Genomic DNA, 23,840 nt, shown 5'->3' with positions numbered 1-23,840 from the left:
AAGTGCACTACCAGCTAATATACTTTGAATTTGGTCTGAGATATTTATCAGCACGTTTTATTTACTGAATTAACATTTGTTAACAAAGGTAGAGCACTGATCATACATGACCAATATGAGTCTCAGCCTGGGGAAGATAGAATTAAAGCTCAGATAAACTGACATGAATATAAGTACATTAATACACATATGGAATACTCAAACATAGCAGAACATACCATGACAAAGCAAATGGCAAGAAAATACAATTTACAGCTCTAGACTATCAACTGAAGGCGAGAGAGTGATACATGTCACTGGTAAAAGACTGAGTGAAGAAAGTGACAAGATGTATGGAGAGCAGAAAAAGACTTGAACCAAATTAAGACTTGAAATGAGAGAGAGGAGGAGGAGGAGGAGGAGGGCAGGTGATGTGATTAGCAATGGCATGTGGAAAGTGATTGGAGATGTGCTTTCAGCTGGGAATGGAATGCTGGGTAAGAGGCAGTGTCTCATGTAGGAGGGGACAGATTCCCAGAATGAGAAAAAATGGTCTATGTAGTGGAGTTAAGCTTTAGGTGGTTCAAATGCTCTACTAAGTATGGCTGCACAAATACTCATTATAATCCACAAATGTGACCTAGCTATGGCTTGAACCTATGCTACTGAGACTACACAACCACTCTGTATTACAAGCATGTGGTACTGAAGCATCTGAGTCCTGGAATATCTTCAAAGCCAGGTGGATGATGCACACTTTGATAAAATGCTGAGGCTGAGGCCTAGACCTCCTGTAGTCAATGCATTGCTAAACCAAGCCCCTATCTCTGCAGTTGCTAAGACCTTTCTTGGCTAGTGAGTTCAGCTCCTGCTAGTTCCCAGTTTCTGAATGGGACAACGGGACCATCAGGAAAACTGTCCCTGGCTACCACCTGTGATGGAGCACCACTTTGCTGACACTACCTACTTCCTATTCAAAGAGCCTGCTGTTGTGGCTGACCAACCTGAACCTGGAGACTGACCCCCATAAGTCACATGATCTTGGACTGATGGAACTCAAAGCTAAGAACATCCCTTCAAGGAATTCTCCCCTGACACAAGCAAGCAAGCCGGCTGGTCTAGTTGAAGGGGGTCCATAAAGTCATCCCATGCTTGCTTAAGTACACATCTAATATCTGTAGGAAACTGAGTGTGGATGCCAAAGTATGTCCTCATGAAGTCAGTATTGTTCACGGTGCAAGTATCTTCCCCTTATGTACAACTGTCAACTGGCATGCTCTAAGTGGGTTCTGTATTATCCAACACTTGGCATGCATTAGCTGTACACCTGTCCTTGTGCAGTAATGTGCATAAGCTAATTCCCTATGGTAACAGAAGGTGAGGCACACAGCTTTTTCCCACTCAGACTTCTATGAGGTGTAATATTTATGCAATTTATAATGTTTGGGTATGGATAAACCTGCATTACTCATAAAAACATATATTGGTATTATACAGTAGTATTATTATTAAAAAAAAATCTCATCTTCTTTGAATAATGGTAAACCTGCATTACTTACACAAAAACTATATATTGCTATTATATAAAGCCATTACGAAACAAAATAAAATACATGTCTTATCTTATCTAAATAATTAGCATAAATGTCAACATTTTTTTTAAAATCTAACATATAGTTATGTCTGGGGGGAATATGCTTGTGTGTGCGCACATGTGCGCGTGTGTGCTTAATGTTTACTGTTGAATAAAGCCCATAAGAGCCCTGGCCTGTCATCGAGTATGTTATGCGGACTTGCATGTTGGCAATCTGAGTCGGTCTCATTTAACAACAAAGAGGATAGCGACCCTCTGCAATCCTCCATTTGAGTAGATGCAAACCCTGCCATAGCAACCCTGTGTTGACTTCTGCATGACCTTTTTAGTCCATCACTGGTCCCAGAGACCAAAGCACTCTGTAACTCTGCTACCTGACAGGGTGTATGAATCTTTGTACAGAGGTGGTATGACAGTACTCCTCTGCCATGCCAAGGCTTATGGGCCTGAACTTTTCCTATCTACCCATGCTCCAGACCCACGGTGTGGATAAGATGCTATACAAGCTTGGGGATCTTCCAGAGTCTGGGCTCAAAGAGGACCTTGCTGAGACTCTGTCAATTGCTTTAAAGGAGAGGTGCCATATATTCTGTAGTAACTCTGAAGTGTGTACACCTAAGCTAAGGCCACAGGCTGAAACATATTCCCCTCAAGGAGAAACTCAGAAATAATATTCGGGATGCTAGCTTTAAGGCAAAATGCTCTTAATGCAGGCCACTCAGGATCTGTTAATGACTCCCTGCAGAGGATACTTTCACTTCTGTAGAGGACTTTATGATCTTCCTCTTCCTACCAATCTGTACTTCTTTTAAACTTAGCCAACACCTAAAGAATAAGAAGCCTCTTCATCACCAGAGGAATGAGATAATGTATCACATGGACATGCTTTGCCCTGTGCTGGCCAAAACATCAAAGAGGGTGTCACTGCTTGCCATACAATACTGACTCCAGTCGAACAGCCAGTGGTGGTGGTGGAAGCAGTTGAGTTCTCCACAGCTTGAAGAACCAGCACAAAGAGCCAAAGGATGCTTAGCATGGTCACTCTTGGCCATAGCTTGAAGCTCACAGGTCCTCTCTCAGAAACACTCCACTGGCAGGCCAGACAATCTCTGCAGAATTCTTTGGACACTTATAGATTCTTCCATTAAAAGGCATTGCACAATGTTGCTCTATTTTTTATAAAAAAGTTTGGGTGGGGAATTACTCCTGCTCTTCCTTATGCTAAAGGACTTTGACAGTTTGGGGTCCATTCTGCACCACAGTGAATTCAATTAGCACATCTAGAACTGATCCCAGTGACATGGAACTACTGCAGGAATAGCTGGATTAAGCACACAATCAGTGCACAAACAATGGCCTCAAACTAAATGCACCAGCATGTAGTACTGTCAACAGTGGAAGTTACAAAATTCTTCACTCTAGCCCAGTTAACCAAAAGCATCATAGCCACATTAAATCTGCATCATAATTGAATATAATATTATGGTCTTTTTGAAATGTACCTATCAAAACATATTTTTGAGAGACCCCAGAGAGTCCTAAAGAAAGTTACTTTGAGAGACTCCAGACAGTCCTAAAAAATTAAAGTCACTTAGTAATAAAGACCATCTAAATGGACTCTCCCTGTGCTGTTTCATACAAACTCCTAGGAAGTGACTGATCATTAGATTTTCATGCAATAAAAGACCCAAACAAAGCTCATTGACATTTTGTCTCCAAAGAACAAATAGCTCTTCAAACTCCAATACAAAATACCGCAGTATTTTATTAAAAAAAAATAACAGAAAACTAGCATTACTTTCTGAGTTCAGCATATCCATCACCTCTGGAATCAAATACCTCTGTATACTAAGTAAAACAGTATCCTTGCTATTTTCAAGATTAACTTCAAAACTGAACAACCACTCACAAATTCTCCCATGGCCTATCATCTGCAGTTCACATTGAAACAGGAGGCAGTACCTAATACAGGGTGCACTTGGCTAGGCTATTAATGACCTTAGGATTAACTGCCTAGTATCTACCTATGCAGCTATATTCTAGTAAAAAAAAGTCTGTTTTTCAAACAACCAGTCTGTTTTAGGTTAGCTAGCAAAGTTAGGGAGTGAAAGGTTCTATCCCATGTGCAGGTACGCAATGCACACATTGGACTAGGACACAGGTGGGCATATTCCTCTCTTACAAATTCACATACCTATGAAGGTTAATGAGCCGAGACACTTTCTCTCAGCCACTCCTCCTGTCTTTTCTTGAAGTTGCAGACTCACAGGTTGTCTCATCTACATCTCGAAATGGGACAATTTGAAACTTGTCACCTGAAAAAAGTGACTTTTCCCCTTCAGTGCAGAAGAGGCAATGCAGAAACAGTAGAAGATGAATTCTCCTTCCTGAACAAAAGAAATTTGTGCATGCATTCCTAGCTCTTCTATTGATTCTGTATCTCAGAATGGAAGAAAAAAAACAGATGTTCGGTCTTATTGTTCCTTGGTGGTCATCAAGGGCATAGTTTCAAACATTCAAGTGCTTGGATATTCAGAAAAAGTTCTCAGTGCACATCTAGCTCCACATTCATTTGAGTGGCTTCTTGTCCAGATATCATGATCTCACTGGATTTGCAAGCCAGGGACTCAATGGTGAATAAGACAGCTAGGAAACCCTCCCCCTTGGAAGGACTATGCCTTTAAGTGAGAGTGGTTCATGGTCTGGGTGCAGTAGCACCCTTTACCACCTTAGCCTGTTAGCCTGCCCATGATCATGACTTATTGTAGACACTTATTTGATTATAGCCTCAGTTACTCCACGGTAAAGGTGCAGGTGTCAGCTGTTTCTGCAAATTATGTCCTTGTGAAGGACAAGACCATGCATCAGTACTGACTGGTCAATTACTTACTTAAGGGAGTGCTGTGCTCATCTCCACAGATCTTTGAAAGAACTGCTCCCCTTGAGTGTATTTGAATCTAGTGACTGGTAAGCTTGCACATCCACCACCTAGGCCTGCCATGTCAGTGATACCGAAGTTTGTTTCTTGAAGACCTTCCGCCTGGCCATCATAACCTCTGTGTATACGTCAGAACTTCAGGAACTTTTGTCTACACAAGTACATTCTGGTGTTTCACAAGAGTTAGGTGTTCAACAGGACTAAATTTGAACTCCTTTCAAAAACGGATTCTCAGTTATCCATGAACTTGTCCATTTCACCTCTCTGATTTCCTTGTAGAAGCAGAAACCTGCAGAACAACATCCTTTTACACCCTAGCTATCCACCATCAGCTCATGGTATGTGAAAAGGGTGCATGAATTTGTGTAGCCAGATCAATTGTTTTTGCCCCAGGGAGGGAAGGGCTTTCGGCTGCCAAGCAGGCATTCCCCAAGTGGGCTACCCCCAAGCATTATTTTTGCCATCAGGTGGTAAACCACCCACTTGTAAATGCTGAGGTAATTAAAGACAAAGGTGCCAGACATGTGTGGTTCAAAAACATGTTAATATGAAGGTGTGTGCCATGGCCACTTGGCTGTGGGTACACACCTTCACCATGCATTACTACATCATTGTCTTAACACCTTCACCATGCACTATTACCTAACTGCGACAACCTTAACTCCAGAAGTCATGCTTCTTTCAACAGTATTCCCAGACTCTGCTTCTAAGCTCTGTGCACTCATCCAGATCCTTCCACTTTGATGGTCACTGTCTGGGATCCAACCCAACAAAGGAACAGTCAATGAGTATCCTCAATGTCAGCCATAATAAATATGTTGTTACTTTAACAGTACATGAATGAGGAACTTCCGTAATGAATAAGATGTATCCTCCCCTTCACCTGCTTAAAGACTGAAGTCTCCTCCATTCAAGCCTTGGTTACTGAAGTTCCCTGTAAACTGAACTAGTACAAACTTAAACATTATTTTTTTTTTAACAGAGCAGGTACCAAATATTCAATTATTTTTCATTATAAGCAGGAAGGTGTATGCTAGTAGCTAAGGGGTGACATTATGACTGCTGGAAATGAGCAAGTTTGGCTATCTGTAATGTGATGACATGACATGTGAGAATGGGAGTGAGTATCCCCTAAAGCATAGAACATTCCAGAAACTTGATCAGCAGTGAATGATGGAAAGGAGGGGAAAGAAAAAAAAAAAAAAACAAAGCCGCATCAGGGAGGGTCCTCATGTACAGTCATCAACTGATACAGTAAGCACAGGAGTCAGATTAACTACTTGCTTTTAAAACTGCCAGGATGCAAACTATACAGCCAATGTGAGAGGTTTCTGATGAGAATGCTCAAAGAAGCCCTTTCCAAAAACCGCCAACATCTAGCTGAGAAAGTCCAATTCGGCCCTGACCTATTACAGAAGGCTTCCTATACCAAGTTGCTACATTTTACTTTTACAGTTCTAAAATTTCTCTTACCTAAAGGAAAAGGTACAGATTAAATCACTGAAATGGTGACAGAAATTCAGAGTATAAACTGGATACTTAAAGCACTTCAACTGCAAAAAGAAAAAAGGGATTTAACAGAAGATAATTTGGTCAAATCTTTTTATTAACTGACAGAAAATCCCATTACCCAGGGAAGTTGCGACAAAGTGAAATTTCACCTTACTTTCAAGGTGCAGTGCACCCAGAGCAGATAATGTTATTTTGCAGGAATAAAGAGGCATAATTCTGGTGGGAGATGGGTGGGGGGGCACTTTTCAACTACTTGATTGAATGCACTTGCATTTTAACTACTCTGTTTTGGCTGTAGGAGCACTTCACCAGACTGCATTCAGACCATCATCCCAGTCTCATAACAGTAAAACAAATTAGATTTCACAGTACCGGAGTACATTAAACTTCCCGTGTGGCAACCTGTCTGTCATGATGATTCATGAACCCTTATCCTTCACACTTGCCTAAATGGTGTTTGCACTATGGTTACAGTACATTGTGATATGACAACCACCAAATCTGCATAGCATATTACAGCATTATACACTGTTACTAGTCAAATTACTGCTATGTGCAATACAATGCAGTCACCTTTTGGACTCTCGGGTTTCTTTGCCTTAGAAGACCGCTCACTACCACTTCCTCCAGATGACTCAGTCTCTACCTTTGAGGATCCAGCAGTTAGTTCAAAATCACTTCTCTCTTTGGAAAGTTGGAACAGCTCCTACATAAAGAAAGTACAACATGATTTAAAAAAAAAAGGATAAAGATTCTACATTGTTCTATTTATTTATGTTTATTAGTTAATCAGGTTAACACAAGTCCAAAGACCCTCTCCATCCATGACTCAAGCCTAAGGCATAGAATTTATGCATTAGCAGTTATTACATCAGATACAGACCAGGGTTTATATGATTAAGCTATATGAAATACCTTTCCACAGGGATGCAGAATTGCTAATCATGTTAAGTGAGTAGATGGGCTGGTCCAAAGACTCTTTTCAGCCACAACCTCAGACAAAAAGCAGCAAACAAGAACAGCTTTGTTTACAATTTAATTTTCAGGATTAGACATTTTATAATTAAACGCATTCAAAAATTTACAAATGGAGGGCAAACAGAATTTAAAAAAGAAATATGTTTACCAGCAGTAACACTTCTTGAGACATAAGTGGCACTAAAGAATAACAGAACGATGAATGGGAGGTATAAACAGAAGAAATGAAAGTTACAAGAATTGCAATGATGGGGGAAAAAGGAGCAGGGAAAAGGGTTTCAAAGACAGCTTGCAAACTACAGATGAAGAAGCAATCTACACTGACAATGATCACCTAATGTAATTGAGGCAATTATATTGGAGTTTCATTAATTATACAGTTGTGGACAGTGTTCCTTAAGAGTGAGAGGTTGGGAAGACTCCTTAACAGCATTAGGATGTGATTTCTATACAGCAAAGGCAAATTCGAAAAATGTCCTCTCAGGGGTACACAAAGCAAACCATAGCCTCCTTAGTATTAAAAAGGCACACTGGTGTGTTCTAAGTAGATAACAGTAACTTGCAAAAGGAAGCCCGTTTGCCAAGACTGGAGAAAAACTACCGTATCATAGGACGTTACTAGGCTAATGGCCCTGGGGCCCTTACAAGCCTAGCCAAGAGTTTATCCCCAAAAAAGAAACCTCAATCAGCACCTGTCACCCCTGTCAAAGAGGGACACAGTTGGAACTCCGGGGACAACTTTGTGGTTCGTAATCCACTCATCAAGGTTGCACCTAAAGAGGGTCAGCAACATACTTTGTTTGACATGTATGGGGAGTCTATTCCAGAGATGGGGCAGCCTCTGGGAGACAAACTTGTGTCTCCAGCAGGTTTTGTTAATGTCGCATATTAGAGTTAGGCCTTTCGATCGGGTAATGCATGAGGAGTCAGACTTACGGATATGGAGAATCTCTAAGAGGGCAGGGTCTGAGATTGCCTTGTAGGTGAGACACAGATCACCTCTGAGCAATCTGTATGATATCGAGTAGAGTGATAGTGATTTGAGCCTGTCCACACAGGACAGGTATTGGAGGCCATGGATTGTCTCTGTGAGGTATTTGTGTGGCCTTTCCAGTTGGTGCAGGTGTTTGGAGAGGTACATAACCAAACGGGGTGCTGTACTCAATTATTGGGCTAATGAGGAAGGAATACAGAGGGGTAATAACCTCCAGTTTTTCTGAATGCAATTCCTTTACTTATGAGATGAACCAAGTAAAAGGCTTTTCTGACCACTGCCGCTACATGAAGGTCGAATGTGAGATCGTTGTCAACCTGTATACTCAGGTCTCTCACCACAGGCTCTGTGCTTAGGGGGGTTGTCGCTTATGTGGTAAACAGTAGGGGCTGTGTTTTTGCCGAATGGTATGATAATACTTTTTTTGTGTTTAACTTAAGGCCATGACTTTGGCACCAGTCATTTGTTGCTGTGAGACCCTCTTGTAGTATGCTGACACCATTTGGAAGTCAATGACAACACCCGACTTACAGTCGTCCACAAACTTGGTCAGCCACAGGCCTTTTGTCTTTCCCTAGACCTCTGAGAAGTAGATGCCAGACAGTAGGGGTCCCAGGACAGATCCATGGGGAACACCACTAGTGAAAGGTCTGCTGTCAGAGGTGGAGGCACCTATTTTGACCTTGTGGGTCCTATTGGTGAGCCAGTTGGCCACCTACCTCATGACATAGGGATTTATTCCAAGTTGTGTTACCTTTTCAATGATGCCTGAATTGGGGAGTGTGTCAAAGGCTTTGGCCAAGTCAAGGTAAGCTGTATGTACTGACTTTCCCTCATCCAGGGTCTGGGTGACAAGTCTCAAAGAAGTCGATCAGGTTCAACAGGCAAGATCTGCCCTTGACGAATCCTAAATGGGTGAGGTCAAGTGCTTGGAGATTGCCTATGTCCTTGTTTATAAAGTCCACAACAATACGCTCCATAGCCTTATAGATCTGACTTGTCAAGCTAATGGGGCACCACCTTTGTGCAACGGGATGACAATGGCAGTTCTCCCCTCGGCTGGAATGAAGCCTGTACTTAGGCTATGGTTGAATAAGGTGCTCAATGGTGAAGCTAGTTCTTGCTGGAGATGGTGCAGAATACACCCTGGGACATTATCACGTCTCATGGAAGCTGTGTTCCTTGCCTTGGATACGGCCTTTAACACTTGATCTATGGAGATGTGTGGTGCGGCACATATATCAGGGATGTCAAATGGGCCTTGGAGGGGGGTTTGAAGTTTCCACTGAACTTATCTGTTAGCAGGTTGGCTATGTCAAGAGGATCAGTGTAAGCGGTACCGTTAAGAACTAATTCAGAACAAACCTGGGCTTTGCCATGGAGGTTCCTGACATAACTGAAAAAGGCTTTGTGGTTACCCTTTGTTTCAGAGGCTAGTTTTTATTCATAATTGGCTTTGGAGGTTTTCACTAGTGATCTAATTTGCTTGTTGAGGCCAAGAAGGGAGTTTTTCCAGTTGGGAATTTGTGCCTTTACCCTTTGACAACAGTTTCTTCCTTTTGTTGTAAAGTATCTGATACAGGATGTCCACCAGATAGGTTTGTGTTTCGTTGAGGAGCAGGTTTTAGTTCTGTTGGGTATGGCTGAGTCCATGCAGTTGTACAGTTGCTTATACACTGCACTAGCGTACTGTTCAGCATAGTTGTCTGCATCCTCTGAGGGGGGGAGGGGTGTGTGAAACTACTGATACCCTCCCTTAGAAGTTATAGGCAGCTTTTGAGAATTTTTTTAGCTTGGTTATGGGTGGGAGGGGGTGTTTAGATGGGATAGAAACTTCGAATGAGACAGACCAATGGTGTGATCTCACTAGGGAACAGGATTCTATGGGGTGGTGCAGTGGTCGCTCGTGTTGGTAATAACCAAGTCTAGAATGCTATCTCCCCTTCTGGGGAATGAGACAAACTGGTCTAGTGTGTCAGAATTAATGATGTCAATGAATCATTGGGTGAGTACATTAGAGCAGGACTAGTTCACCCAGTCTATGGTGGGGTACTTGAAGTCACCAATGATCAGGGTTGTTACGGTGTACCTTGACAGAGTCAAGTAGGTCCAGGTAGGAGGAGTAGCTGTCCTGAGTCATGGAGGGGAGTCTATAGATGGCTATAACTTGGATGGGTGTCTTGCCAATTGTCAGTTGAATCTGAAGTAGTTCTAGTGCATCATGCTGGCAAACCAGTCTGGAGCTGTGCTGGTCTTTAATGAAAATAGAGACTCCACCACCCTTAGTCTTCCTAACTTCATTTTGGGGTTGGACTGTGTGGAATGAGGTATAGCCTGGTAAGCCAGGGGAGCTCTCTGCAGTCCTGAACCAAGTTTCTGTGACCGCACAGACATCGGCATCTTCCAGTGTGAGGAGAGCCTCCAGTGAGTGGATTTTCAGGTTAAGGCTCCAAGTGTTAATCAGCATGATCTTCAATTTGCTTTTTGACAGATCTTTTATTTTGGAAGATTCGTCTTTGGGACATAGCCTAAAAAAGGTACAATGGGGAGGAAAGAGCCTTGGCCAGAATCCTGAATCCCAGGGGCGACAAGTGGAGAACATCTCTGGAAAAGCATAGAGGCCTGTCAACCATGTCATCCCAGGTAGACAGATACTGGATCCCCTTAGAATGACATCAGAAACCAAGCCAATTGTAAGTCAATTATATTTTTGGTGGTATTGTGGTATCATTCTTGGAGAAGGTAGGATGCTGCTTAGGGCTAGGGTCATACCTGCCTGGCACACATACTCTGAGAGCTCAATCATGTCCCTCTTCATATAGTCCAGGGAGGTACATCTCAAGTCATTCACGCCAACATGGACAATGACAGAGTCATACTTGTACCTGTTGTGGAGAGACTTAAGTATGTGCGTGATGTGGTGGATTCTGGCACCTGACAGACAACTGACCATGATCTTCTCTTTGTCAAGCTTGGTGAAGGGGACAATGAAGTGTCTCACAACTGAGTCAACAATGACTAGTATGTTTGGTTTATTGTTACACCTTATGGGCTGTGTGAGTTTATTGTTATACCTTATAGGCTGTGTTTGTTGGGACAATGGTGCATTCTGTATGTGATGTGTTTGGTGATGTGTGTGGAATGTTTGTGAGTGTGATTTGGAGGTCTCTGTTGTTTAGGTAAGTTTTTATTGAGGACCTCTGCATAGGTGGGTGTGTGTGGTGCTTGGCTTTGCGATGTGCGTGATGTGGTGTTTGTGCTGGCAATCGCCACTTTGTCAGGAGTACTGACTGTGGTGCAAGAGAGCATGGATTCCAGGTTACTAATGTAGATACATTTCTTGCAAGTAGAAAAATTATGTGCTAGGAGAAGAGGGTTGTCAGTGAACATGAGGAAGTTGCTACATTGTCTTAGTATGCACACGTCGACCAGGCTGGTAAGAGAAACTGATGGGAATTGTCCAGACATAGTGTTCTGAAATTTGGATGGACTTATGGAGAGAGGGTTTTGATAAGGGTTTGTCTACAAAACCACAAAAACCCTCTTAAATATAAATTAAATGGCCTGAAGCCCAAGTGCTAAAACCAAAACTAAGAGGATTAGAATATCAGACAAATATAATCAGGCTATTAACAAGCAGTAACAAATATAGCAGAATAAAAGCACTTCGACATTTAACAGCAGGCAGCAAGACATAATAAGGTAACAAAGTAGGAAGAACACAATTATAGTAAAAGCAATTGAATTTTTTTTAGTGGAGAAAGAAAAAACAGAAGATAATTCAAGATTAAGAAACTAAGGGGCTGGCCTTCTCAAATGATCACACTGTACTCAGTAGAGTGAGCAAATGAGATGGGACTGGGAGGAATGTGCAAAATCAAATTTACATCAGGGGTGAGCAATTCCAAAGCCACCAAGTTTAAGAATACAACAAAACTTCTGCTGGAGGGGGGATCAAAATGCAGACACAGACACCAGCAATATCAAGCAAATAAATAAATGCAGCACAGTTTTGTTAACTATCACTGAAACAGATTAAGTATAAAAAAGTATACTTAGATAAGCTTATAATTTATTGATAATTTGTATTTTCCAGATCATTTTTATTTATTTTACAACTAACACATCAGTGAATATGCCAGTAAAAAGGACCCAGAATGCAGGGATAATAATCACTTGATGTCCCCTCACTTACAATATGATGTACAAAATTACTCCCACTTTAAACACTCTTCATGCTCACATACTGTGTTTGTTACAAGACCACATTTGTTACAACCCAAGACCGGATGCTACTTCCTGCCAACAAGGGTTTACACAACAGTTGCTACAGCACCCAACCACTAATACTATTTCCAGTGCTCAGAGTTACATGACTACCATTGGCTATGGCTTATTCCATAATACTCAGAGGCTTGACAACTCCTCCTCTGCTACGTACTCCAATCATCTGGAAACTCACTCCTGTATTTAAAAATAACATTACCCTTCTACCTATTTCATCCCCCTTACATTTTCCAATCCTATTCCCCCAGCTTGCATCAAGCTGCATACCATGACTCCTTGCCTCACTTTGTATTCACTTCCAAAGCCTCTAAACTCCTTTCACACCACACCTCTGAGCACTTCCAAATAACTGACTTCCTTTCTAACTGTGCAAGCCTCTCAACTTCCTAACCAAACCGTGCACCACCACCTTTCCACTCTTCTGTTTCCAGCATCTTCCATCTCTATGTGAGCGTCCTTCTGAGTAATCAGAATTAAATTTTAACTCTCAACTCTTGCCTATTTTCCCTTTGTATTTACCTCAGTAAAATCTTGTCTTCCTACCTGAACATGAATCTTACTGCACAGCATCCTTAATAACTGATACAACCCCCTCGCTTGCTTACACGTCCACTAGACATGCCTGAAGTCCACCCCTCTTCTCTACACCTTCAGAACTTAACCCTATCCCCCTATCTTACCCTTCCTTACCATCACATCTTTTTGGGAGCTCTATACCACTTATGCAAATGCCTTTTGTGAAGAACATATAAGATATCTATCAAGTTCAGCTTCTTCAAAATTTACCAAAACTGCCCCAAATTCTCCTCATCTCCCTCCACCCATCTATCTCTCAATCTATTGAAACTCTCTGAGACTTCCTTGTTGCCCAAAGTACAAATTCTACCTGCCTGCCTTTTCCTCCTCCAACCATCCAGTCTTGTAAACAGTGTTATGAACCTGCCCTCTACCTATCTTCCAAACTGGTTCCAACCAGCAGTCTCAAACCAATACATACTCACTGCCAGATATACCAACCAATCCCTTCCTTCAAATCAAATATTTCACATGCCGTTTGAAAGCTCATCAGTCTATAGTAATTGCCCAAATCTACCAGCTCTTCAATAACTACTAATCCTTTACCCTATTACCATCCCACCCTCCGGTATATGACTAAATCACTTACAGGCTTCCACCCTTGTAACTCTAGCTATTCCCTTCACCTCTTTCTCCGTCTCCATTAAACAAATTCTCCTCCTTAACTAACTAATCGCCTGTTAATCCATAGCAGCTTCACCTGTCATACAATGTTCTCCTTTCCACCTAACTACTGCAGCCATACAATAGGCAACCCCTGTAATCTGACAGAAGTTATCAGCATCTTAAAATTTGCCCCCAAACTCATGCCTGCCTTCATCCCACCTTTCCAATTTGACTCACCCCTCAAACAAAACACATGCACATCCACTAAAGTCTACCAAGAGTTTAACAGAAAGTATCATTTTGGTATGCCTAAGCAGATACACCACTAGGAGAAACCATTAGTCTTAGAACCATGCTGTCAGCGCCCTCACTGCAGAGTGAGATCAGTTTAACAGTTGCCACGTCTGCTGTCTCTTCCTTACCTTAGAGTACCACCATGGCAACCTTCTATATTGAATTCATCATCTCTTCCAAATGCATTACTTCAGTGATAACCTTTGTCAAATTTTGTGCCATCTCCAGTTCTACTACCTTAAAGCTCTCAATGGGAAAGCCATTGAGATCTCCAACTTTTTCCTCATGTATCTTGTTGCAAACAGTACTTCCCCCAAACCTATATGTCTTAACTCATCCACCTTGAAATACTCCAACTACAGCTCTTCAAACTGCTCTAAAACCTGTCCCCTCTGCCTCTCCTCCTACACAGCTGAGTACAGTACTGTGTAATATCTACGGTTCAAACTACTCACTCTTCCACTTCATTCTTAATTCCATTTATCCAATTACTCTTCCTCTGATCTTTAGACATTATGCCAATAGTTTCAACTCTATTCCCCTCAGCCCACCACAATGTACCTGGTGGACAAAATCTGCATCTGTGTGATTACTTCAAACTCTTCCAACTTTCTATACTATACTGTTTATCTCAAATTCAAAACACTCTCTTCCTACCGTTGTCTCTCCTAATGCAACCTCAGCAGTTTTCGGCAATTTTTTTCCCCCTCCCTAAGCCTATCAAATCCTCTTTTTATTCTGCATTCACAAGGTCACGTTTAGCCTGCTCCAGTCTCTCATCCACATCTCCTGTCCCCCCCCCCCCCGATTCCTTCCAACAATCCTCTGACAATCCCTCCATTCCACTGGATTCCACCTCCATTTCCTATTAAAATAACATTTCCACTCACAGTCCATTACCTAAAGCGTGATCAGATATGTTTCTAAAATATCCACCAGCATGACTCCCATCCCCCATCTCCCCACCCACTACAAGCCATATCCAATCTGCTAGCTTGTCTCATCTCTCAAAAAGTGTTCACTTCCCTCACTGAGCCCTCGAAATATCAAAAAAATGTTGTGCTCCATCGCCTCCCTCGGTACTTTGTGATTTACAATGGAATTCATCTTTAATATGCATAACCTACTCAGCTCTGGTTTAGCACTAAATTGAAATCCTCACAATAACTTGTCTACGTTCTCTTGTTGCCTTCAAAAATTCAACACTATTCCTTTGTCATCCATATCTGGTCCCTAAAAATCCCCCGCATCTCCTTTTGGCTTTCATACTCACACCTGCTAGTCACCCACCTGCAGTCGCTGTCTACCTTCCCCTTCCCCACTTTAAACAATCCCCAATCAAAATAACTGCCATTCCCTTTTCCCTTCTCATTTCACACACCTGAAACCTTACCATCCAAAACTCTTTTGTAATTTCTGCATTCCTTTCCATTTTAACTTAAATTCTTGTAGGGGCACCAAATCCAAATCCTCCCATGCAAACTTTGGTAAAATGCTCTCCCTCTTTACCACAAAATTGATTCCCTTCATATTCCAAGTTACTACTGTAAAATCTGATGTCCTCTATCCTACCTTATAGGTTCATAGGTTAGTACTAGGCTAACTGCACTTACGAGCCATTTTAAGCCTAGCCAATTATCACCTGTGAGATTCAAACCCTGTACCTTGTGTTTGTAAGGCAAACACCTTAACCATTAGGCCACCATCCCAACCCCTCTAATGAGTGCCCTTCTGTTATGTCACTGGATCTGGACCAAGAAAGGTCCTTAAGTGTGAGCTGCAGGCCTAACTACACTTCCCCTGGAATCAAAGGCTCCTGGGGTCTGCAACTATCCCAGTATAAATGGATTGCATAAAACCACATCCTCAAACCTTCTTCTAAATATTCCCTCACATATTTCCTTCTTCTCGTCCATAATCTTGCATCCCACCTCCCCTGTCACACACTGCAGTGAATCTCCAGATCATGGCATCTTCCTTCAATCTATTTAGACTCCATCTATCCTGCTCCATGACAGACGCATCCTGAACCATTCTCCACATTTGAGGAAAACGTCCTCTGAACTACTACCCGATGTGACCACTCAAAGTCTCCCATAGACCAAACCCAAGCTAATCAACCACCCTCCATATATGTCATGTGGTTTGCTCCCTCCCTTTCCCCATCCAGCTACACAAGTATCCCTAGTTTCTCAGTACAACTACTATTATTAAAAAGCAAAGACAGTACAGTTGTGTACACTTGCCATAAATGTAGATGTTCGAGTGTATTCAATGTTGCAGTCATTACATTTGGGTTATCTGCTTGCAAGGTAGCCCTCAGTCTGCCTGATTAACAATGTATTGGGTCCTGCATCGGTTGCTGTCTCTTTCTCCGTGACGTCAGGTCATCAGGGGTATAAAATATGCAGCTGACGTCATTACATCAGTTTTTCTTGCCCCAGATGTCAGGTGCCCCCCATAATGGGACGCAATTAAATCTATAAATATACAAGGTTATACCTCAAACAAAAAAGCAAATACACCAAAAAGCTTTTAAGCATTGAAAAGGAGAGGTATAGCCAAACGAAGTCAGGAGGCTAAAGGGAGGGTAACCAGGACTGCAACAGTGAATACACTCGAACATCTATATTTATGATAAGTGTACACAACTGTACTATGTTCTTCATGTTTCAATGTTGCAGTCATTACATTTGGATAGATTCCCAAAGCTAAGGATGGGAGGAGGAATTTAGATAGCATTAGGACCAGCTATAAGGCCCTGTAAAACTGCAGTGGCTAAGCCAACTGTGGATTTAGAGAAAATTGGCAAATGGTAATGCTTGCTGAAAGTATGTACAGAACTCCAGGTAGCAGCTTCTAGGATGTCCCTGGGAGGTACGTCTCTGAGAAAAACATAGAGGTAGATGCAGCCCTGGTTGAGTGGGATCTGATACCCTGTGAGATAGGTATTCCAAGGTGCTTATAGCAGAAGTGAATGCAATGGCCTATCCATTTGGAGATAGTTCGCTTTGTCCCTGCAGTAAATGCCACCAGCAGTTGTACGGATTTACTTTGAGGTTTAGTCCTGTCCAAGTAGAATCTAAGTTGTCTGTGCACATCTAAGGAGTGCAATATCCGTTTCCCTTTGTTCTGTGGATTAGGAAAGAAGGTAGGCAAATGAATGGACTGATTAAAGGCCACACTGGATACCACCTTGGGCATGAAAGAGGGATTGGTCCTGAAGGACACCCTGTCCACATGAAAGATGATGAAAGGCTCCACTGCCATAAGGGCCTGTAATTCAGATACCCTTCTTGCTGAAGTGATGGCTAAAAGGGAAGCTGTTTTCCAAGAAAGGAATTTTAAATCTGCAGTAGTAGCTGGCTCGAAAGGAGGAAGGGTGAGTTTCTCCAATACAAAGTTAAGGTCCCAAGCTGGAGTTGGAGCTTTCCTGGGTGGTCTTAAATTTTCTGGCCCCTCTGAGGAACTGCTTGAGCAGTGGAAGAGAGAAGGGGGGAGGTTCTGCGTTATAATGAGCTGAAATTGCTGAGGCATGAATTTTTATTGAGGAAAAAGACAGGCCCTTGTGAAGCATCTCAGTTAAGTATTGTAAGATCTGGGGTAAATTGGGCACTGCTGTGCTCATCCCTTGAGATTGGTTCCAGGCACAAAATCTTTTCCATTTTTCAACATAAGATTTTCTAGTACTAGGCCTCCTTGCCTCTAAAATGACATCCATCACTAGTTTACTGAGGGATGGTAAAGGAGAGCTTAGGTAATTAGCCAGGCTGCTAGGTTCAGTGTTTGAAGCTGAGAGTGCAGAATCTGGTTCTCCTGCTGAGACAGCAGGGTAGGAGTCTGAGGCAGGTGCCATGGGGCCAACAGTGACACACTGTGCAGGAGGGGGTACCAGTGTTGGCATGGCCAGACTGGTGCAATCAAAATCATCCTTGGTTTGTCTTGTTTGATCTTTAGTAGTACTTTGGAGAGAAGAGGCAGAGGAGGAAAGGCATAAACTGAAGGACAGAGCATCCACATTCCAAGCTTGCCTGTGGGGAGTCCTTGCACAAAAGTTTTCCAATTGATAGTTCTAGGGGAAGGCAAACAGGTCTATATCTGGGCTCCCCCATTTGCTTGTCAACATGTTGAAAATTCTTGGTTCCAGTTTCCACTTGTGTGGGTCCATGAGGGTTCTGCTAGTCCATCTGCCAGTGCATTTAGTTTTCCTGGCAGGAATTGAGCTTGTAAATGTACTTGGTAGCTCAAGGCTGTGTTCCACAATGCCATGGCTAGTCTGCAGAGGGGGTAAGAATGTGTACTCCACTGTTTTTATATGTACCACATAACAGTGGTGCTGTCCGTCTTTACCATTAATTGTCCTGGAAGAATGTGGTCCTTGAAGGCTGTTAGAGCATTCTGTACAGCTAACATTTCTTTATGATTGATGTGAAGGTGCATTTGAACTGGGTTCCATTTGCCCTGAATGCACTTCCCTGCCAGGTACGCCCCCCCCCCCCCCCCCCATTTCTTTGCCTGCAAAATGCAATGACTGGAGCTAGGCACTTTGTGAATACCCTGGGCGCAGTAGATAAAGCCAAAGGGCAGTGCAGAGAACTGATAGTGCGTGTAGCCTGCTTTGAAGCGTAGGTATCTTCTGCAAGATTCCCTGATTGGGATGTGCAGGTATGCTTCCTTTAAATTTAGTGTTGCCAACCAGGCATCTTTGCTTAGCATAGGAAGCAACTGGTGAAGAGTCAGCATCTTGAATTTTGGAATAACCAAAAAAGTGTTTAGAGTAGGCAGGTCCAGGATAGGACGCCATGAATTGTCTTTTCTGGGTACCAGAAAAAATCTCGAGTAGAAACCTTGTCCCTTTTTCTCTTCTGGTACCAACTGAATAGCCCTTATGCTTAAGAGGGAGAGTACTTGCTTTTGGGCCTCTGCCCACTTCTTTGGAGGTAGATCTGGCCAACCACTTGGAGTTGGTGACGTGTGGAAGTGAAATCTGTATCCTTGGGACACTATAATTAAAACCCATTTGTCCTGGGTAATGAGTCCCCAGTTCTTTGCATGAAGTGCAATCTTTCCCCCCAAAGGGGCAGTCAGTTGAGAAGTGCTTGGAAGATTTAAAAATAAGTCATTGAGACAGTTTACCATAGGGGGGAGTTTTATTACTCCCAAATTTGGAAGTGGAGGCCCCCCCACTGCTTAGTCCTGTGCGTCCCCTGGGACTGAAGCCTGGGCGCTCTGCTGGGTATGGGTTTGGACTGAGAAGGTCTGGAAGAGGCAGGAAAGGACCAGTTCTTAGAAGGCCAATGCCTACTAAATCTTGGAGGTTGTACTTGTAAAAAGTCTTTAACAATTTGCATAGATTTAGCTTTTTCCTCCATCTTTTTAAGAATTTCTTCTGCCTTGTTGCCAAACAGGTGGCCTTGATTTAAGGGAGCATTCATTAATTTCACTTTAACATGATCTGGCAAGGATTGCTCCTTAAGCCAAGTATGCCTTCTAAGTACAGACCCAGTTACTGCAGCCCTGCAAGATGCCTCTAGTGAATCAAAACCACATTGCAATGTATGTTTACCAACTTGTTCAGCAGAGTGCATAAAATCCTGTAAATCCTTATTTTCAGCACAATCAGGAGTCAGCATCATTTTCTGTTTAAGCAATCCAATAATGTGCAGCTGATACTTTAACATATGAAACTGGCAATTCAAGGCCCTAATGGTCAAAGTTGCAGAAGTGTATACCTTCTTACCCCATCTATCCAGCACCCTGGAGTCTCTATCAGAGGGGGTAGGATTTTTGGCAGTAGTAGCTTTAATGCCCTTGCGTCCCTGTGAAATGGTTTTAGGATCCGCAGTAGGATTTTTGAAAAGGAACTTGTGAGAGTCAGGAACCATGTAATATCTATCAAGTTTTCTGGAAGCAGGAGGTAAAGAGTCAGGGGCCATGCTAGATTCTGAAAAGGAATCATCAACAATGTCCAGTACAGGAGGTATAGCTAAAGGCCTGCGCTGGGGAAGGAGTACGAAATCCCTAAGACTCTTTTTAGAATCAGAGGAATCCTGACTTTCCCAACGAAAAAGCTCCCAGACAGTATGCAAGGTTTCACCAAAAGAGAAATCCTCGGGGGGGGGGGGGGGGGCAGAGGGAATAGAGTCCTCAGCATCAGAATCCTCATAGGTAGATAAGGGTAAATCCTGGTCATCAGAGAAAACAGAAATTTCAGAATCCTGGTCAGAAGTATCATAAGTAAAATCAGTCCTGGGTCTCTTAGAGGGGGAAGGTTGGCTTCCCCTGATTAAAGTAATAAGGTCTTCAGTCATTCTTATCATTTGTTCTTTAGGCATAGAGGCCTGACCATGCAGTCTGGGCGTCAGTTTTCTAGGCATGGTTCGAGTTTTAGGCCTTGAAGAAGAAGATGGCGTTGGTTTAATATGCAAGTCAGTAGGCCTGAACACACCCTCAGAAGCTGGTGCCTGCACAGCGGCTCCGGACCCATCCAAGGTAGAGACATCCGCAGGTTCCACAGTTGAAGCATCTCACGGCATACCAGACTCAGAATGGGTCTCAGTAGAGGCCTGCGAACATGAAGTAGCAGGTATCAGGGGTAGCGAAAGTGCCTCACTGAGTACCGAAGAACTGGGCGGCCTGTCTCTGTCTTTATCTTTGCATTTCTTCAGAATGTCGGTAGTCGGATGGCTTACCGAAGACATATCAGGATTATTGAACCGAGCAAAATAAAATTTAGAAGCGCAAATATACCGACGATGGATAGTTTGTGGTTTAAATAAGGCACAAAACCAACAGCGAGGTACGTCGTGGTCAGGGCCTAGGCAAGGAATACAGTACGAATGAAAATCTTTATCAGGTATTTGCTTTCCACAAGAAATGCAATTATTTACTTTTACTGACATTGGTTTAGAGCAAGAAAAAGTTTCCCCAACGGGGTACTTAGCTTTTAGTTGAAGACTTCGGTTCTGAAACTCAAAAACGAAAATTTCAGGAGTCGGCCGACCGGCACTTGCAAACTGCTTCTGCTTCGGGCACCGCACGGCAAGAAAGACTGATGTAATGACATTGGCTGCATGTTTTATACCCCTGACGACCTGACGTCACGGAAGAAGAGACAGCAACCTACACAGGACCCAAGACTTTGTTAATCAGGCCGACTGAGGGCTACCTGCAAGCAGATAACCCAAATGTAATGACTGCAACAGTGAAGCACGAAGTACATCACCGTCATCTAACTATTTAGAACTCAAGCAAACAGCTAGAAATATTAAAACCAAATTCTCCACTCCTCTATGTCCACTTACTGCCCCCATCCTCCAAACTCATTAAGCATGTAGCAAACATTTTACATTATTCTTTGTGGTACAAACAATGCCAAAACAGTTTAACACACAAACAACATGGGACCAGCTAATGCCTCCAAAGCTTAATCAGACAGATCAGTTTCCTACTTCTGACACCCTTCTGGATACACTTCCAGTAGTAATCTGTAAATAGGTAAAGGAAAAAAAAGTGCTTAACCCCCACTATGCCCCCACCCAAATGTGAAAAGAAATCTCATTTGGCAATGGTACACAAAATGTTCAACTGGAGTCACCAAACCAACATCATAGCGCTTTCCATTTTAAAGCTTCCTGCAGAAAAACTCAAAAGCTCCATTACAGTGCATACCCACCTATGCAGAAAGAACTCAGCAGACACAAGCATTTTGTTAATTATAAAAAGCAACAGTACAAAGCAAGTACGTTATGATCCTATAATCCAATGAAAAAGAAAATAATCTTAAAGGCACAAGCACTTGCTTGACTGCCAGAATGCTATAACACACAAAACATGCAAATATCTAATATCCAGAATGCCTCAATGGTCAATATGCAGTCTCCTGCTGCTGCTTCCACTCTTCAGTACACAGTTGATAGACTGAAACGCTTCCACTTTTTCTCCCTGTCTGTGCAGCTGATGGCCTAAATGTGTGTAAGGCACTGAAACCCCGCACATCTACACAACTTTCTGCAGATTTCAACCTTGTCTTGATGATGTCACAGATGTCTATATTCTCCAGACTAAGGAGAGCTTGTAGGGTGTGGAGTTTCTTGATTAGATCTAACAATGAGCAATGAACCCATTTCTTTCGAGTTTTACTTGCTATTTTTGTAGGTTTGTCAATTTGACATTGCCTAAAAAAAGGCTCAGGGAGTTAAAGTTTTTGGCAATATTCAGAACACTAGGGGAGGCAGGTGCAGACCATCCTTTGCAAAGCAACATGATGTGTTAACTGTGTCCTGCCATCTTGACAAATACTAAATCCCCCTGGAAAGACTTCACAAATACTAAATCCCCCTGGAAAGACTTCAGAAACTAAGCCAATTATTGAAGTTGAACAACTTTTGTTTGTACTGGGGCATCATCGCTGGTGAAGGCAGAAAAGTTGCTTAATGCAAGGCACATATCAGCCTGTCACACAGAGAGAGAGATCAACATCTCTCTTCATATAGACCAGGGAAGTACATCTCAGGTCATTAGTGCCCCATGGCTACGAGAGAATCATACTAGTACCTGTGGTGTAGCAAGTTGAACGCCTGCACAATTTGGCAAAGCCTGACTCCAGACAAGCAGCTAACTTATCTTTTCCTTGTTTATTTTGGTGACTGGGGTATCTGTGTGTCATACAACAGAGTCTCCTATAACAAGAGTCCTGGGTAATGTGTTTATTTACTGGCTTTGCTCTTGGGGCCCCACTAGGTGTAGGCCTATGTGTGTCATTCCTTTTGGTGAGTGATTTAGAGATTGCTGAGGACATAGGCTTAGGAGGACTTTGAATTTTGGGAAGATTGCTTTTTAGTGCCTGAGCATATGTTGGTGTGTGTGTGTGTGTGTGTGTGTGTGTGTGGGACACTATATGTGGTGGATGCAGTGTATGCGTTCCTGACAAAGTACAGTTGTGTACACTTACCATAAATGTAGATGTTCGAGTGTCTTCACTGTTGCAGTCATGACTGTAGGGTTCTCCCCTGCCGGCAGGCAGTCCTCGGTCGGCCAGAATCCCAAAGTCTGGGTCCGGCGTCAGCTGCTCAGCCATGCTCCCTGACGTCAGAGCGCCAGGAGTACAAAGCTGGCAGCCGACGCCATGTTCTCCAGTTTTTCTTGCCCCAGATGTCAGGAGTTCCAAAATGAATATAATCCCATACCCTTTGCAAATACACCTCAGAAGAAGGGAATCACACAAAGGAAAAAATAAGAGGGGACAGGAGGGAGAGAAACCCAGACTGCAACAGTGAAGACACTCGAACATCTACATTTATGGTAAGTGTACACAACTGTACTATGTTCATCGTGTTTCACTGTTGCAGTCATGACTGTAGGGTTGAATCCCAAAGCCGAAGAAAAGGGAGGAGGTCATAAAGTAGAGGGGGCGGCTAAAAAGCCCTGCAAGACTGCAGAAGCAAAGCCTGCCCTAGACTTAGAGTAGAGAGATAGATTATAGTGCTTAGAAAAAGTATGCACTGAACTCCAAGTTGCAGCTTCCAAAATGTCTTTGGTAGGAACTCCCCTGAGGAAGGCAGCTGAAGTGGCAGCAGCTCTGGTAGAGTGAGTCCTTATACTCCCTGGGATTTGCTTTCCATGGTGAGAATAACAAAATCTGATTCCATGAGCAATCCATTTAGAAATGGTCTGTTTTTAAATGGCTTTACCTTGGGAGCTTGAAGCATAAGAAACAAACAATTGCTCTGATTTCCTGATGTCCTTGGTTCTGTCCAGGTAAAAACGTAGTTGTCTGTGTACATCCAAGGAATGCAACATCCTTTCCCCCCTATTTTGAGGAGTGGGGAAAAAAGTTGGCAGGTGAATAATTTGATTTAAAGCCACTTTGGAAACCACCTTAGGCATGAAAGTAGGATTAGTCCTTAAAGACACCCTGTCTTGGTGAAAAATGATATAAGGTTCCACAGCCATGAGAGCTTGCAACTCCAAAACTCTCCTGGCAGAGGTCAGAGCTAACAAGATGGCTGTCTTTCAAGATAAAAACTTGATGTCAGATGTGGCAGCAGGCTCAAAAGGAGGTAGGGTGAGTTTTTCCAAAA

General features: G+C 42.8%; 1 protein-coding gene across 1 annotated transcript in view; it reads right to left on the bottom strand.

The window, feature by feature from the left end:
• Window positions 1–23,840, bottom strand: part of LIG3 (DNA ligase 3) — a 1,243,614-nt gene that overhangs the window by 387,811 nt on the left and 831,963 nt on the right. The window contains exon 19 of the mRNA XM_044058542.1: window positions 6,597–6,729. Coding sequence (XP_043914477.1) covers window positions 6,597–6,729 — 133 coding nt within the window. The remainder of the gene's footprint in view (window positions 1–6,596; window positions 6,730–23,840) is intronic.

The sequence above is a fragment of the Protopterus annectens genome, chromosome 16.part0 (assembly GCF_019279795.1).
Source record: "Protopterus annectens isolate FY-2018-M chromosome 16.part0, PAN1.0, whole genome shotgun sequence".
Taxonomy (NCBI): domain Eukaryota; kingdom Metazoa; phylum Chordata; order Ceratodontiformes; family Protopteridae; genus Protopterus; species Protopterus annectens.
The sequence above is the reverse complement of the archived record's forward strand: the minus strand, read 5'-3'. Positions and strand labels throughout refer to the sequence as shown.